The 15,865-nt window shown below is 39.8% G+C and overlaps 2 protein-coding genes across 3 annotated transcripts; one reads left to right on the top strand and one right to left on the bottom strand.

Annotated features, from left to right (window-relative positions):
• Positions 1-2,462: 2,462 nt before the first annotated feature.
• On the bottom strand, positions 2,463-13,173 carry LOC135698317 (uncharacterized). Of its 2 annotated transcripts, XM_065218247.1 has the most exons (15): positions 13,070-13,158; positions 12,902-13,006; positions 12,330-12,845; positions 11,843-12,264; positions 11,563-11,782; positions 11,178-11,288; positions 7,175-7,542; positions 6,812-7,106; positions 6,460-6,639; positions 6,024-6,400; positions 5,669-5,960; positions 5,152-5,603; positions 4,819-5,083; positions 3,563-4,005; positions 2,464-3,503 (listed from the first exon to the last, which is right to left on the bottom strand). In XM_065218247.1, exons 1-15 carry the CDS (start codon positions 13,080-13,082, stop codon positions 2,754-2,756), a joined length of 4,809 nt encoding a protein of 1,602 aa, XP_065074319.1. In that variant the 5' UTR covers positions 13,083-13,158; the 3' UTR covers positions 2,464-2,753. The 2 variants fall into 2 exon arrangements, with proteins under 2 accessions (XP_065074312.1, XP_065074319.1); XM_065218240.1 differs by having other exon boundaries at positions 2,463-3,503; positions 12,902-13,173.
• Positions 13,174-14,783: 1,610 nt separating this feature from the next.
• Positions 14,784-15,516, top strand: LOC135698081 (zinc finger protein 706-like). Its single transcript, XM_065217939.1, has 2 exons — positions 14,784-14,873; positions 15,020-15,516. The coding sequence occupies exon 2, from the start codon at positions 15,034-15,036 to the stop codon at positions 15,265-15,267; it is 234 nt and encodes a 77-aa protein (XP_065074011.1). The 5' UTR covers positions 14,784-14,873; positions 15,020-15,033; the 3' UTR covers positions 15,268-15,516.
• Positions 15,517-15,865: the final 349 nt, after the last annotated feature.

Raw genomic sequence — 15,865 nt, 5'->3', positions numbered from 1 at the left:
AATCACTAATCCCAAATGTTTTTTTTTCTACGTCAACACACGATACTTTCTGCAAAACGTATTAGTTGACTATTAAATGGCACCCACGATTTGTACAAACGCATATGCTATCCTATGTCATATAAAAAAAAACTGTAATCTGTATCAAAATATTGAAAAAAAATCTGTATGATTACAGATATATCTGTATATGTGGCATCACTGCCACTATCTACTTCTCTCCCTTCTTCTTCTTCTTCTTCTTCTTTCCTTTATTTAACGTCGGTCTGTGTTCCGCAATCTAGTGCCAATCACCGACGGACATCGATTGCCATCCATTGACGGCAATCGAATGTGCAGGAAGGCAGCTTCCACACCTGCGTAGAATATCGTACCCATTCAACACACATGGGCCGGGACCAACGGCTTTACTTCCCTTCCGAAGGAAGACGTGACCAGAGATTTTTATGCCTCAGAAAAATCCCACCGACCTCGGCCGGGATTGAACCCAGACCCTACACAACCGGCGCCGGCTTGCCCAAAATTTCAATCCATCCCATCTATTCTTTCTATAGAGATCTCCAAGCGCAATCTCACGAACACTAAAATCCAACATCCATACGTAAAAACGAAGAAGAAGAAGAAACAAAAAGGTATCGCGATATCACAACTACTTAAAAAGGTAGCGCGCGGTCTCACGCACACTTTTGTGCATCTGGAGAACTCTATTCCCAACTTATCCCTTCTGCATGCACACAAATTATCAAGCAAGACGTGCAGTTTTTAAGGTCGACCGCAAAGCACTTTGCCATCATCGTTGTCAGTTTTCAACGATCTCATTAAAATAAACGATGGACCACTCGTTCATAATTGGTTATGGGGACAAAAACATCAAGCGCATCATGGAGAAGACGACAACGCACATTCACTTTCCGTACTCAAAACGATCGAATCCGACGGAGAAGAGCAACCAGGTGTCGGTGTATAGTAGCATGGAAAGTGCCGAACTGCTGATCCTAGCCCCGGGAACAGCCTCATCGGACAATGCAACCTACGTCGAACAGGTGGAAAAGGAATTCATTTTTTTCTCTCGGCCCAAGTTGTACTCGTGGCTGGAGCTGGGCATGAGTTTGGAGAAGGAAGCCACCACTGGCTGATGGAATTTCTGTGTGGGAATCAAATTCCCTTCCAAATACAGCAGGGAATAGTAACTGGAACCTAGTGATCCATCGCCACCATGCCATGCTTAGCACGGAAAACAAGATTTATGGAAAACAAACCAAAGGAGAAAAAAACATGCTTTTCAATTGTTATGTCTGTGTTGGGAAAATATCAAAAAATCAAATCTCACCAATGCCCAAGATCACGCTTGATTTTCGTAGACTAAAATCAACAAGACTAAAATCAATAACAAACTGCGGTTGATTTTGCAAGCTGTGATATTGCAGCTCGGAATATCAAGCTGACAAAATTCACCAGCTGCAATCTCAACAAACTGTGGTGTGGTGAGATTGAGTTTCATGATTTTTGCTTTACACCCGAGAACGCAACCGAAACTTTCATAACGACTGGCAAGTGAGAGCAGTCACTTCGTGTTTGCCATCGGTGAAGAGTAAAAAAAGATAATAAACTATACTTTTTCTTTCTACGAAAACGAGGTACAACTGAATCATTTTTGTGTCGAGTCAACTATCAGCTTGATTTTTGCACATTGTGAATAGTCTCAAATCAATATCAAGCATGATACTATATGTTCCAATATCACGCGTGATATTGAGAGCGTATAAGCAACCGGTCCGCACTCGTGTTCATTTCAGTTACCATGGGGACGTAATTTGTGATAAGCCTTTCAAATTGTATCATTATTTATGTACGGCATAAATTTGAAATGACTTTTTACATTCATCTAGTGATGGCGGATTTTAATTCGAAAAATCGATTAACGAACCGAAAAGTACAATATTTGTAATCGGTTATATCCTGCTGATATAAGCATTAACTTCTCCAGAGGATGATCACCCATAATTCAAACATATGCTGCACTCTCATTGGTGGAAAAATGAAAAATAATCGATTAGTTGTTAATGGGGACATCTCTGATTTTGGTGTGATTGTTTTGATAAAAAAGCGCGCAAAATTTCATCTCTACCGAGGGGGCAGCAAAACCACAAAATTACCTTGCATACGGGGGGTATTCATTGGATGAAAGGGACCGTGAAAGAGGACATTAAAATAAAAAGTTTTTCTTCCGACTGTTTCATCTTAGTATTCTTCTTTGGTATAAGAGCGGAAAAATATAATTTGATTGATGATTTTGTCAACATTGGTTATGTATAATTACACGAGTTCCTCTCAAAGAAGAGAAGCTTTGATAGATAATCTTTATTTGGTGTACTAAAATCAGAAAATACATTAAGATTGAAAAAAAACTTCGGTAGCCCTATCTACCCTAAAAATATATGAAGCCCGGAACCAAACACCCTGTATATTTTTTTTATTTTCTCCTTAATGATTTTCTGAAATTTTAGGGGGGGGGGGAGACAAAATTTAAACTTATGATTTGCTCTGGCCTTACTACTTATTCATGAAGAACTACTATTGAGGTGTGCCGCTGATTCGTCATACTCCACTTCGTTTCGGTCATTCGGTAGCTCCGTAGAATTTAACTTGTTTATGTAATTCGGTGTATTAAAAAATAAAGGGAGCCTTTTTTCGATCTGTGAGGACAAGTTGTGGCGTGTATTTCCTATAACTACTTTTCAATTAGTTTATCTTTATTGACCTTTATCGTTCTGCGCATCTACATCTTCATACCAAAACTTGCTATTGTCTTCAGTGGGATCTAATTGTTCCACGTGTTGGCAGACATCGCACGTAGATGGCAATGCTGGATCCTTGGTTCGTTCATTTTGCAGTATTGCAGTGTAGACCTTACTAGGGACAGGTTCTTTGAACGATTCTGTGCACGCATTGATGTACGCTATGTACATGCTTGTTACATCTAGGAAGCAAGAAAGATACTTTGTCTTACTAACCACCTGACAGAAATGGGATGTAATCCTCGGGAAACTGCAAATGTGTTCTTTCGCAAAACGAATAGCACCATTACTCATTTTTTCTGGCTGCTTTGAGTTGGTTTCATTTTGTCGCGAGGTTCCAGGCATACACATTTGTCCATTGTTTTCATCAATGAGCAGTTGTTCCGGCAGAGAATTGGAATGATCGTCTTTCTGTCCATAGTCATAGTCTCCTACAATCATTTCGGTGGACTTTTCGGATTCGGAGTCGTTTTCAATCTTGATGTCCAAGGGTGAGTGATGCTCTGTTTTGATTTCTATTGGATTGTCCTTAATTTTTACATTGCCGTCAACCTGACTTGACCCAGGTTCGCAAAATATGAGTTCCCGGAGTTCATTTTCATTGATATTGAACGTGTTGAGGAACATAATGTTGCAAACCTTAATGTGACCGGATTTGCTCGGAAGATAGTAGAAACATGTGGGAGATTGTGTCGATTGCTCATCCTGTAATGAAATGAAAATTAATATAAAATATACGTTGGAATTTCAGGACAAACAATTACCACACTGTGAACCGGTGTCTCCTTTTTAACATGGCTTGTCAGAAAGTGAAACCGATTTTCAACGGACAATTCAGCGTATCGATCGAGAATCATTTGACGAATTTTGTCCGGAAATTTAATGTGGCACTTTCTATGGCAAGCACAGGCGATAGGCGGTAGGATTTTGGGAGCGGGAAAAGTATTGCCATGGCTTTCTAATTTTGTTCCCAGTTTTTCTCCCGCAACATTACTGCCAAAATGATGGAAGTATTCAAGGAGAAAGTTTTCATCCAACTCTGCCACGGTGGATGTATCACTATGGAAGCGATTCACTTCATTCATACTACAACCCAGAATAGAGAGAAGTGGTTCAACTGCTGATTCGGACACTTCTGAAAAGTAGTTTTCGTATTCTGAATATTCTTCTGTTAAATGTTCGGTTTTGGTTTGGTTTGATGCATTATCTAGAAAACGAAAACAATGAAAAGTTGAGGATGAACAATGGCTTACACTAAGAAGGCATACATTTCAGTCATAACATTTAAAATCACGAGCATTATTGTGACAGCTATCGTTAAATATATGTTCAAATACAGGCCTATTCTGCGCGGTGGGTGAGTGAAGGTGACTCTCTGTCACTATAGTGACAAAAGTCACCTCATTAGTGACATGAGAATCCTTAAAAGTGATAGAGAGCCACCTCATCGTAGAATTGGCCTGAATAACACCAACGTGCCTGACGTTATGCCACCTACCATTTCTTCAGTTTTCTACGAATTTGCTAATCTAATAGCGAATTTGTTTATTATCCAGGTTGGAACCAGTTTCAACCAGTGTGAACCCGAGCTTATTGTCAGTGCGAACCTCAGCCCGAGACAGGTTACAAAAACAAACGTTGACACTGTCGTTCGACAGACAACAAGCAGACCTAAACTTGATACCCAATCAAGGTTGGAACTGAATCAAAAACAAATTCGCTATATGATGCAACAACTTTCCAACGATCAGCAGTTGGGTTTTATTGTTACATGTGTTAAGATTAAGCATATTTTTTGTTTCAATTTTAAAATATCTAAGAATGTTTTTATTTCAAAATTGAATGAAATTTTCTAGTCAACTTTTACACATATAAACACTAAAATCATTTTCTGATCGATTGAATAAAATCCGTTCGGAATTGACTAAATGGTAGCAATTTCAACCATTTAGGTCGAAAAACGTCAGGCTCGTAGGTGTTAACTTTATAACTTTCTTCATGGTTGGAGCAAAGAAGTTACCTATTCCTTCCGTTCGAAGATTATGATCTTCGCTTAGATCATCACAAGGACTACCGTATCTGACATTTGTTGACACGTGTTGAGCATTTTGGTCGTCTTCGTCGGATGCATGCTCCGCAAACTGTTTCCTTTGGACCAAGTGTCGTAGCTTTTTCTCGGTAACTTTAAAGGTGCTCATGAACATCACCCTACAAATTTTGACATGCCCTGATTTGGCCGGTAGATAATAGAACCAGCTTTTCTGACGCCTTGAATATGCGTTCTTCTGGAAAGATAACGTGGTTTTTTCTCTCGTTAAATTCGCTTTATTTTTTAAAAAATCGGATATCATACTTTTCTCCTATGTGGATTGTCCAGTCTAATGTGTCGGAACAGGAAACGTTTTTGGTTTAGAGTGGATAGTTTTGTAAATCGAGTATAAATTTCCCGACGTACATCGTCTGGATATAGGGCATAACATTTTCTGGGACATGAACACGGTGGCAGGATTGCACCGGACGTATCGTGTTTGATCCAAATTTTCCTGGGTTTACCGATTGCTGGTTCTGGTTTTTCCGAGTTGGTCTCATACCGAATAAAATATTCGGTTAGGAAATTGTCATCCAAGTCTACTACTGGCTGTAGTTGTTTAGAACATGTTACTGCAACACCAACAACGTTGTCAATATCGTTGGAAGGCAGTTTGTCGTCTTCATCGCAGCTTTCTGTCGAATCATCGGTTACATTTGAATATTGATTAGTTGAACACGACTCTGGATCTATTTCGATCATTGAATTTAGTTGGGCTAGAAGAATTGTTTTTTTTTTTTGTTATTAAATCACACACAAACAAACGCGCGCACGTACGTACCTGTTTTATCAGCATCATTGCATGAAATATCATTAGAAACTTCTCCCATAAAATTCTCATCGATGTCGATTAAGAAATCGTCCGGATCCAGTTTGATGCAAGTATGATCTTCATTGGTAGTTTCTTCCGATGGATCGGAAAATTTTCCACTAAAAACTATTGTTCTAAGTTTTTTGTCAGTAACTTTGAATGTGTTCATGAACATCACTTTGCACACTTTTACGTAGCCTTTCTTCGTTGGAACAAAGTAAAACATACTAAAATTACGCCTGGATTGGTATTTATTATTCCGCTGCAAGTATAATAAGATAGTTTAATGGGAAATCTATGAAATATGATTAGTTTAAAACTGTACCCGTTTATGCTCTTTCCTTATGTGTCGGTACAAGAAACGTTTTTTATTCAAGGGAGATAGTCTGGCATATCGGGTAAACATCTTTTGGCGTAGATCATCCGTAAACCAGGAAGAACAGTTGAACGTGACACAAGTGCATGGTTCAGAGGGTCTTTCATCAGCTTCGTTAAAGGACCAACACTTCCTCATCGACTTGTCTTTGTTTTTAGTTGGCTCTTCCTGACCAAAGTTGGTTTCATAACGATAAAAATACTGATCTAGGAAAACATCGTCACTTTCTTCTTCCAGTTGTGACATGCCTTCAAATATGCAATTGCCCTGTTCAGTATTTTCCATTGGTTCATTTAAAGCAGGGATATCTAACTCTTCATCCACAGCTGTAAAATAGAACAAGTTAAATTCGTTTTCTACTCTGTTCCCAAGCAATTGAACCTACCCATGCTATTGTTCTCATTTATTGCATCTTCGGACTCTGGTTTGAAACCTTCCTGAGAACGATTGATTTCCGTTTCATCACCTGTCTCTGCTTTCACTGCTTCATCGCTTCCTCCATAGAAATGCTGGCTTATCAAGGTTTCAAGCGGAACAGAGTTCTTTACATTATCGGTGCCGGAATCTGCAAAAAATAACTACTTAGTTAACTCTACTTGCTAAATACAAATATTCTTTTATTGGGTTTCTAAACAGCTGAAAAATACAGTGAATCTTCACACGTAATGAAACGAACAATATGCACACAGATAAATATTAACATATTGGTAATACATATGTTTTATTCGCCCACCTACCTGATATGATGTCAGCATCTTTTTGTGCAACATCGCAGGAAACCTTTTCCAAAAAAACAACGTCAGCGTTGACCACATCAGCCGGTTCCTCTTGGACGTACGTATTTTCTTCCTTCGTAGTAACGCCTTTCGGAGGCTCTGCATATTTTTCGCTACCGACAATGCTTCGTAGTTTCCTGTCAGTAACTTTGAATGTGTTCATGAACATTACTTTGCACACTTTTACGTGGCCTTTTTTCGTCGGTAGGAAATAGTACATACTGAAATTACGCCTGGATTGGTATTTGTTATTCCGCTGGAAGTAGATATGACAGATATATTATCAAAATTATTCTATGAACATATTTTGAAAATTCTAAATACCTGTTTGTTTTCTTTTCTTATGTGTCGGTATAGGAAACGTTTTTTGTTCAAAGCAGATAGTCTGGAATATCGGCTGAACATCTTTTGATGTAGATCTTTCGTAAACCAGGAAGAACATCCATACGTAACGCAAGAACAAGGTTGAAAAGTGTTATCTGTATCAGTTGGGACCAATTTATTCTTGCATTTGGCTTTGTTATTTGTTGGCTCTTCCAGACCAAAGTTAGTTTCATATCGATAAAAATACTGGTCTAGAAAATCATCGTCAAGTGCTACTTCCGTGCCTGGGATGGACACAACAGTACAATTATGCTGTGCAGCACTTTTTAATGCTTCTTCCAGAGCAGGGACTGATTCTTCATCAACAGCTGAAAAAAAGGACAACTAGAGTTATGTACAGTGCACAGTGGTCCAGAATGCAGATTTAGGTGGAAGGATATGTTTTGAGCCTGAAATTGAAACTTTAGACTAAATGTTTCTCATACAAAGTTGATGATGATGATGATGATGATGAACGTCGAAAACAGATGCAACTCTGTTGAATGTTCTCTACAGTCCGCAAATCGCACCGTATCCTCCATTATTTGTGCGACGTAGAGGCAGTCTGGAATATGCTCGTGGAGGACCAACGCGCCCTTGGTGTTTTCGAACGGAAGGTGTTGCGTACCATCTACGGTGGAGTGCAGATGGATGACGGAACGTGGAGGAGGCGAACGAACTACGAATTGCACCAGCTGCTGGGAGAACCATCCATCGTCCACATTGCAAAAATTCTGCGACTACGGTGGGCTGGGCACGTCGTAAGAATGCCGCACGACGACCCAGTGAAAATGGTTCTAGAAAGCGACCCAACAAGAACAAGAAGAAGAGGCGGGCAGCGGCCAAGGTGGATCAACCAAGTAGAAGGTGACCTGCGGACCCTTCGCAGACTACGAGGCTGACGAACTGTGGCCATGGATCGATTAGAGTGGAGCCGACTTCTTCGGACAGCAGAGGACAACAAGACCTTAGCCTGATTGGTAAGGTAAGTAAGAGGCAGTCTTAGCATAGAGGTAACTCTAAGACTACTGGGTCCCGAAGAAAATCATTATTATTTTTGGCTCACTCAGTACCAGAACAACGGTCCCAAGCAGTCCCAAGCTATTTCACTCACCCCTGCATGTTCTGCATGAATCCACACACCCCTGATGTTATCTGTCAAACTTTCATAGCGAATCAAAACAAACATAGTGTAGTAATAGAATTTCAACTAGAATAGGGTACGTTAATCGTTTGCTTGGGACCAATAGGCTACTAAAGTGGTGAGCCAATTTAAAATCGTTAGTTTCGTATTGATTGTTGGTCTTAGTATAAGGTTATTACGAAGCGGTCCGGGTTGAACATTCAGGTCAATTTACCTCAGGATAGCCTTGCAATCTGTCCTTCCTTGTAGGATATTGGCCACGGTTAGGGCTCTGTTTGTGTCTCTTCTAGTCCGGAGAAGTTCTAGGTCGATAAGTTGACAACGACTTTCGTAACTGGGTAATCGAAACGGATCATTCCAAGGCAATCTACGCAACGCAAAACGAAGAAAGCGATGTTGAACAGATTCAATTCTCTCAACACCGTTGTTGTAGTTTAAGCCAACAATAGAGAGATTTTAGACAATAGATATCAGTGAAGTATTTAGTTATCCTAAAAATGAACCCTAAAGTTCTTGACGCCTTATCAACAACATATGCAATGTGTTGCTTGAATGAAAGCTGCCAGTCCAAGATGTCGAGCCAAGCAGGTCATTGCTATATATTATCGGTTGTTGTTTTCGTGAAAACGTAATAGCGGAGCATATGGCTGGGTTCACTACCATTCTGTTTAACCTGCACCAACTAGCGAATACATTCAGCTGACGTTGAAGAAAGTGATAGTCAGCAATGGAGCGTATTCGTAGGAAGATTTTGAGGTCCAGATGCACGTCGTTGAAGTACAGTCTGGAAATTAACGGTCCCATGTGGTTTCCCTTAGGTATACCTGATGTTGCGAGGAAGCTAGCTGATCTGCAATCTCCTATGGCAACTTTTAGTTGTCGACCGGTAAGATATGATCGAAACCAACTCAGAAGATTACCGCATACACCGAGGCTGCCGAGTTTAGCAATCGCAATAGCATGGTTCAACTTGTCCAATGCTGCGGATAGGCCTGAATAAATAACGTCCGTTTGAACCCGATCCGACATGCTTTCGGTTATATACGATGTGAGACACAGCAGATTTGTGATTGTAGAGCGGCCGACAGTAAACCCATGTTGATCAGCACTCAAATACTGCTTGCAATGGGACAGCAACGGTTCCATAATCACTAGCTCGAATAGCTTCGAAACGGCACTTAACGATGTAATTCCTCGATAGTTATCCATAGCTCGTTTTCTTCCTTTTTTGTGGACGGGAAACATGTGCGCAAATTTCCAGCAAAATGGAAATATACTACTGGAGAGAGACATTCGGAACAGGAGAAGAAGCGGAATTAACAAGCTAGCAATATGTTTCTTCAAAAATACAGATGGAACTCCATCAGGTCCAGGATTGAAGGATGACTTGAGCAGAGTCGCGGCCTTAGAAATCATCTCAGCATTAACATCAATTGCAGCCAGCGTTTGATCATTTACTGGAACGTTCCTGGCAGCCAGGTTAATATGGTCGTCAGTTAGTATCTCATTAGTGAATACACTGGCAAACTTTTCGGAAAAAAAGAGGTGGCATATATCCTGAACGGTGGCAGCAACTTCTCCGTTGAATTCCATAGACGATGGGAGGCCGGATGCCATGCGTTGCTTCTTCACGTAGTTACAAAAGGATTTCGGGTGTAGCTTAAGTTTGCACTCGATGCCTCGTTAGAAACTTGAAAAGCATTCACGACTGACTCGCTGGTACGGCGAGCCTTCATCGCGGCGCAGTTTTAATGGCGGTTGACGCATAAGATCGCCGTAACTCAAGTGTGTTGGAGTTGTCAATGCGATTCGTTTCGACAGCTGAGCGATCTGCTGTCCTTGCTTAGACATTTCCTTCCTCAGCTCAGCGTGTGCGATATCCTGTTTCTCGAAGATAGAATTAATCGCACTACCAAACGACGAAACAGCAGTTTTGAACCGGGCACATTTCATCAGCTTCGCGCATTCGTTGCACATCCAAAACAAGTTCGGGCTAGTGTGGACAATGTTCAGAAAAGCCTTGTTCAACTTTGTGCCACCGCAGTCCAGGTGAATCATCCTGTCGCAAAAACGAAATGCAGGAGACGGATTCTTCATATCGCCTTTAACTGGTTTAGCGCATTGGTCACAGGCGGAAGTCATGCTGACTCAGTTTAACAGTACAAGATGACAGATAAGATAACTTTTTCACTGATTTCACAACACGGAATATGCTCCAAATAAACGATTATCGCAACGAACTGCACTTTCCACTAACAACCGGTAAAATTTTGCAAGTCTACAGAACGGGAAAAACGAAGAACGATAGCCCGCGTGATAAAAGAATCATCAAATTTAACAGCGCAAAATCACGACCTAATCGATGCACCCCTCGAAACATAGGCTAAACAAAAAAGTTAGATTTTTGATTTCAATGATAATAAGAACCACCCTAGAATTCATTGTCATAAAAATGAGGACATAACTATAAGGAACAACTTTTTAGAAGAGACTTTTAGTGAAGACAACAAATCAAGAAGACTGACAACTTTGCCAGAATCCAAGCGACAGATACAGTGGCGCTGCGCTTGAGTAAAGGTGGAAGCAACGCATAGAAAAATGAGCAAATACACAAACCCTTCTTCTGAGGATGTAATCTTTGCTATCAAATTCGTTCGTATGAGAAAATAGAATAGTTGTCGCCAGTCTTCTTGATTTGTTGTCTTCGCTTTTAGTCTAACGTTTCAATTTCAGACTCAAAACATATCCTTTCACCTAAATTTTCATTCTGGACCACTGTGCAGTGTACAGTCATCTAAAAAAACACACTATTTAACCTACCAATATTGCTGTCATTGCTTTCATCTTCAGACTCTGCTTTTAAAAGTTCATACGAATGTTCGATTTCAATTTCATCATCTGCCTCCTTTTTCGGAATATCATCACGAGTATCTACGATTAATATAAATTTCCAAAAAGTCTACGTCAGTGGATTTCAACCTTTTCCATTCCATACCCTCCCCCTACCAAAAAAGCTCGCTTTCACTCATCAAGGCTAGTTTGGTTGCATTCCCCCTTGGGGTAGAATTCTCCACTGGATGACAAACGTTGGTCGACGTCAAAAACTCTCTACGTAGTTTACTGCCGGTGGACGCATAACTATCCCATGCTCCCATATAACATGGTACAGTTATGTTTCCACCGGCAGTTTACAGCCCCAACATACCTTCTTCACACGCGGCGACATTCCTCCGTGGTAAACTTGGTTCCAAATCTACTGCTGCTTCTTCCGGGTTATCAACGCCAAGCACGTCTTGATTTTCCCGACGCTTCTTGGCTAGAAGCACGCGCATTTTCTTCTCGCTTAAGTCAAACGTGTTCAAGAACATTACTTTGCACACTTTGACAAGTCCTGATGTGGTCGGCAAGAAATGGTCCATCCAATTCTAAAAAAAAACCGCTGTTGAAAAAAAAAAGAGTTTTGACACAAAAGCATTCCAAAATACCTTTTTGTGCGTTGTATTCTTCAAATGCATGTGACTGTAAATTAAATTTTCCTGTCCCTCAACTGACAAGTTCAGCAGGTTGTTCAACAGCACCTGGCGTGCGTCGTTTGAAATTTTCCGGCAGCACATGAGCCTGCACGAGCATGCTGGTTTCAATTTTCTTGCTGGAGCTTCTGTTCCATCGCGCCGAATGTACCTGTAGCCCTTTGCTTTTCTATACTGCCTTTCAGCTAGCATTTTTTTGACTGTTTGTTTTCCTAGCTTTGATTGGAGTATCGAGTGATCTGTCCGAGATTGAAAGTCCACGTCGGTTTCGTACCGTAGAAAATACTCCTCCATGTCACCCAGGTCCCTCATTTGTGGAATTTCGATAAAATCGATGCTTGCATGAGATTCGTATGGTTCCGAATCTTCTTCAGGTTCTAAGGAAAACAAATAATGTTTGTCAATAAAAAGATGAAAACAAAAATAATGACTAGCTACTTACCCGCTTCCTCGTCATCACAGTTCGAAGCACTCGGAAGTGGTGTTACATCGTCGTTCGGTACATGTGTGGTTGACTTATTAGCGAGATAATCATAACTTCCAGTGTGGATCTTTTCGTTCAATATTCGAAGCTTTTTGTCAGTGATATCAAAAGTATTGGCAAACATCCGCATACACACTTGTATTCGCCCGGAATTTGATGGTAAGTGGTAGATGTGGACTGATTTTCTACGGCAATACTTGAAACTTGGACGTCGTACCGCAACAGTTGTTATGTGACTGGATAGAAACATAATTTGACCTTCAGCAGAAAGTCCCAGCAAGTTGCTCAAAAGTTTACTCCGTATGTCGTCCAAAAATTTCATATAGCAAAGTCTGCGGCAGATGCATGCCTCCTTGATTTGGCGTGCCGGTTGTTCAATACCATTTTGGCGTATAAAGCTCAACCCTCTTTCTTTGCAATGTTGCCTTAGGGCGTTGGAAGATTTAGCCGAACCATCATCAACAGGCATTAATGCTGTACAAATATTTCGTAAACAATAAGAATCGAGAATCTTAACCTATTCAACTTACAATTTCCATCATAGTAGGGATTGGGCTCAAATTTTCGAAAATATTCGTAGGCGTAAGCATCGTCGAGTTCTTCTACCAAAGAACCGTCCACATTTAGTTCGTCATCTAGAATAGGTTCAACTTCAACACTCAATTCACCGATATCGAGATCAGCATCATTATTGTTACACTGTTGGCTCATTTCTTGGCCAGCGTTTAGTATTTTTCGATTTTCCAAACACTAAAACCTTTTTCTTAAATAATCACGGATGAGCACAAAACGCACAAAAAACTTCTTATGTGTTCTGAAAAATAAACAAAAACATGTCAACTGCTGAACAGTCTTTGGGATGCACAAAATTGCATTTGACACCATAGTTTTCTTCCAAATTTGAAAGTTGTCTTGAATTGTGCTCTCTGACGTTTATAACACGTATACAATGAGGTTCAGAGAGAGGTAAAGCAGATCGTGAAATATAGTTGTATTAGTAAACCAAAAAATCAACGTAAACGCAAGTAGTGACGTCACTAATTGCTTGTATCGTACAGGGGTTTTACTCGCACAACTTAAACGATTGCTTCACCTCGGTAATCCAGCTCATTGACACGTATACACTTTGCATAATGCAATTTTCAAGTGAGAACTTTATCCATCCGCCATTTGGTACACTGCTAAAACAGCATAGATTTTATTCATGTGATTTCACACATAACTTTCATAAACGTACTATTACCTCTATGGTTATAACATGTTACAACGGTTGTCAAATAATTGCAACATAGAAACCACTATCAAGATAGCGCTATAACATGTTATAACTCTGTAGTAGTAGTACGTTCAGACTACAGAGTTATAACATGTTATAGCGCTATATCTTGATGGTGGTTTCTGTGTTGCAATTAGTTGACAACCGTTATAACATGTTATAACTCTCCAGTCTGGACAGCGTTTGAACGTACTATTATAACATGTTATAGCGCTTAAGAGATGAACTAGCCTCAGGCTAAAAATCTCTAAAATAAAGGGAAAAAAAAAAAAATGTTATAGCGCTATCTTGATGGTGCACTGAAACAAAAGTCATTGGCAAAAATACTATAGACCTTTTTGACGTTTAATCGTCTTTCTCTATCTAGCACACATGGATGAATGAACGGTTTGTTATCCCACTAATCTGTTTCCCTCTTGCTCGCACTTGTTCGATTTAAATGGTGTAGTAGTGTGCGCCGATTAAACGTCAAAAAGCTTTATATTGCTGGTTTAAAGTAATTACTCTCACCAATAGATTTTTGCAGAAAACAATATCATTTATTTTTACTATTATTTCTATCGAAATTACTATGCATTTTGAGCATGCATAGTAGTTTTGCCAGAATCATAGTAAATTTGTTAAAATTCATAGCCAACTATACTGCATTCATAGAAGATTTAACATGGTTATATGTATAATAAGTGTTTTCTGCAAAATACCCTAATAAAAATTGTATGGTTAATTTGCTTAACGACGTGTTCTGGGTATCATCCAAACCATTTGTAGAATAGTTCAATGATTTGGGTTATCGTTCGTTTATGGTTATTTTTTATTAGGGTAGTATTCCTGACTATGGTCCTTGTTTCAGTGTGGTTTCTGTGTTGCAATTATTTGACAACCATTATAACATTAGGCATAACATTTGATTTGGTTCGCGTTTAAAGGGCCTTAAAAGGTTTGTTTACAAATGCTTTTGTGCCGTTATCAAATGTTATGCCTGACATGTTATAACTCTCCAGTCTGGGCAGCGTTTAAATGATCAATCATTTAATTTACAACAGGTCTTTTCGTTCAGTGCAGTGCCGGTTTTTTCATTCATTTTTGACATCTAAAAAGTGTTCACCCACACCATCATTGTGTATTGATCATCAGCATCAGAACCAGCAAGGCTGGCTGAAAAAACCTGTGTTGGGCAGTTTTTACAGATCTGGCAGTGCTTTTTTCTTTATATTCTCGATTAAAACGTAAGTAAATATCGAATACCATTAGTTTGGTTACGGGATTGAGTCCGATTGGGTCTTTTGCAACCTTCAAGCGAATGGATTCTCTTTACTGAATTCACCCATCATAGTAATCTGAATCTGTCATGTTTTTCGTTTCCCCCCTCAAGAATCCAGTGAAATAATGGCCCGAGGACACCAGAAGATCCAGTCCCAGCAGAAGGCGCAGGAAAAGGCTGCTAAGATGAAGAAGCAACAAGGCCACGGATTGAGTGATCAAATGAAAGCCGCCCAGAAGGCGCTTGTGTTCTCATGCTCCGTGTGTAAATCGCAAATGCCCGATCCAAAGACCTACAAACAACACTTTGAAAACAAGCATCCCAAGTGTGAAATGCCAGCTGAATTAAAAGAAATTTAACCGGACCTCTTCGGGAATGGTCGATCCTACATTGCAGCACACGATGGAGGCGGAGAGAGATACTGAGACACATACAACACAACAAGGAACAGATGCTGAACCGACATAATTCCGCAGGATTTTTTATATTTTAATTATATATTACTTACGTTTGAAATGATTTGTATGTATGTAGGTACTTGTAAATAATTCCAACCGAATAGTGTAAAGACAATTCTGGTAGCGATCGGAGATTATCTTCCCACAATTCAAAATCGAGTATATACATTAATCGGTTGGAAGTTCTGAAGAAATTGCCGAATGAGTATTCAATAAATTTCTCAAATGTAGAGGACTTTATACATTTTAATTGTGCAACAACTTTGGAACTTAGGTTATATGGAAAGGCCTATTTTTATTTAATAACTCTTTCAATACTTACGCTATTTTTTGTAACACGAGCACTCGCGCGTTGTACAACCGATCAGCACTCGTGTTTATTTCAGTCCCCGTGGGGACGTAATTTGTGATTAGTCCCGGTCTCTTTCAAATATGGTTCTTTAATGTTGAAAAAAAAAAATAGGTTCAGATGGTGTATCTGAAAGTTTCTTTTTCTGAG

Source organism: Ochlerotatus camptorhynchus, unplaced genomic scaffold (genome assembly GCF_037179485.1).
Source record: "Ochlerotatus camptorhynchus isolate MF236.1 unplaced genomic scaffold, CSIRO-AGI_Acam_v1.1 ptg000008l, whole genome shotgun sequence".
Taxonomy (NCBI): Eukaryota; Metazoa; Arthropoda; class Insecta; order Diptera; family Culicidae; genus Ochlerotatus; species Ochlerotatus camptorhynchus.
The sequence above is the reverse complement of the archived record's forward strand: the minus strand, read 5'-3'. Positions and strand labels throughout refer to the sequence as shown.

Bases quoted from the DNA above. Each gene is read 5' to 3' on its own strand.
- LOC135698317 (XM_065218240.1), bottom strand. From the start codon at position 13,082: ATGAGCCAACAGTGTAACAATAATGATGCTGATCTCGATATCGGTGAA. The intron at 6,401-6,459 runs GTAGGTTCAATT...TCTATTTTACAG, and splicing joins AAATGAGAACAATAGCATGG to CTGTGGATGAAGAGTTAGAT. The intron at 3,504-3,562 runs GTAATTGTTTGT...ATTTCATTACAG, and splicing joins AGACACCGGTTCACAGTGTG to GATGAGCAATCGACACAATC.
- LOC135698081 (XM_065217939.1), top strand. From the start codon at position 15,034: ATGGCCCGAGGACACCAGAAGATCCAGTCCCAGCAGAAGGCGCAGGAA.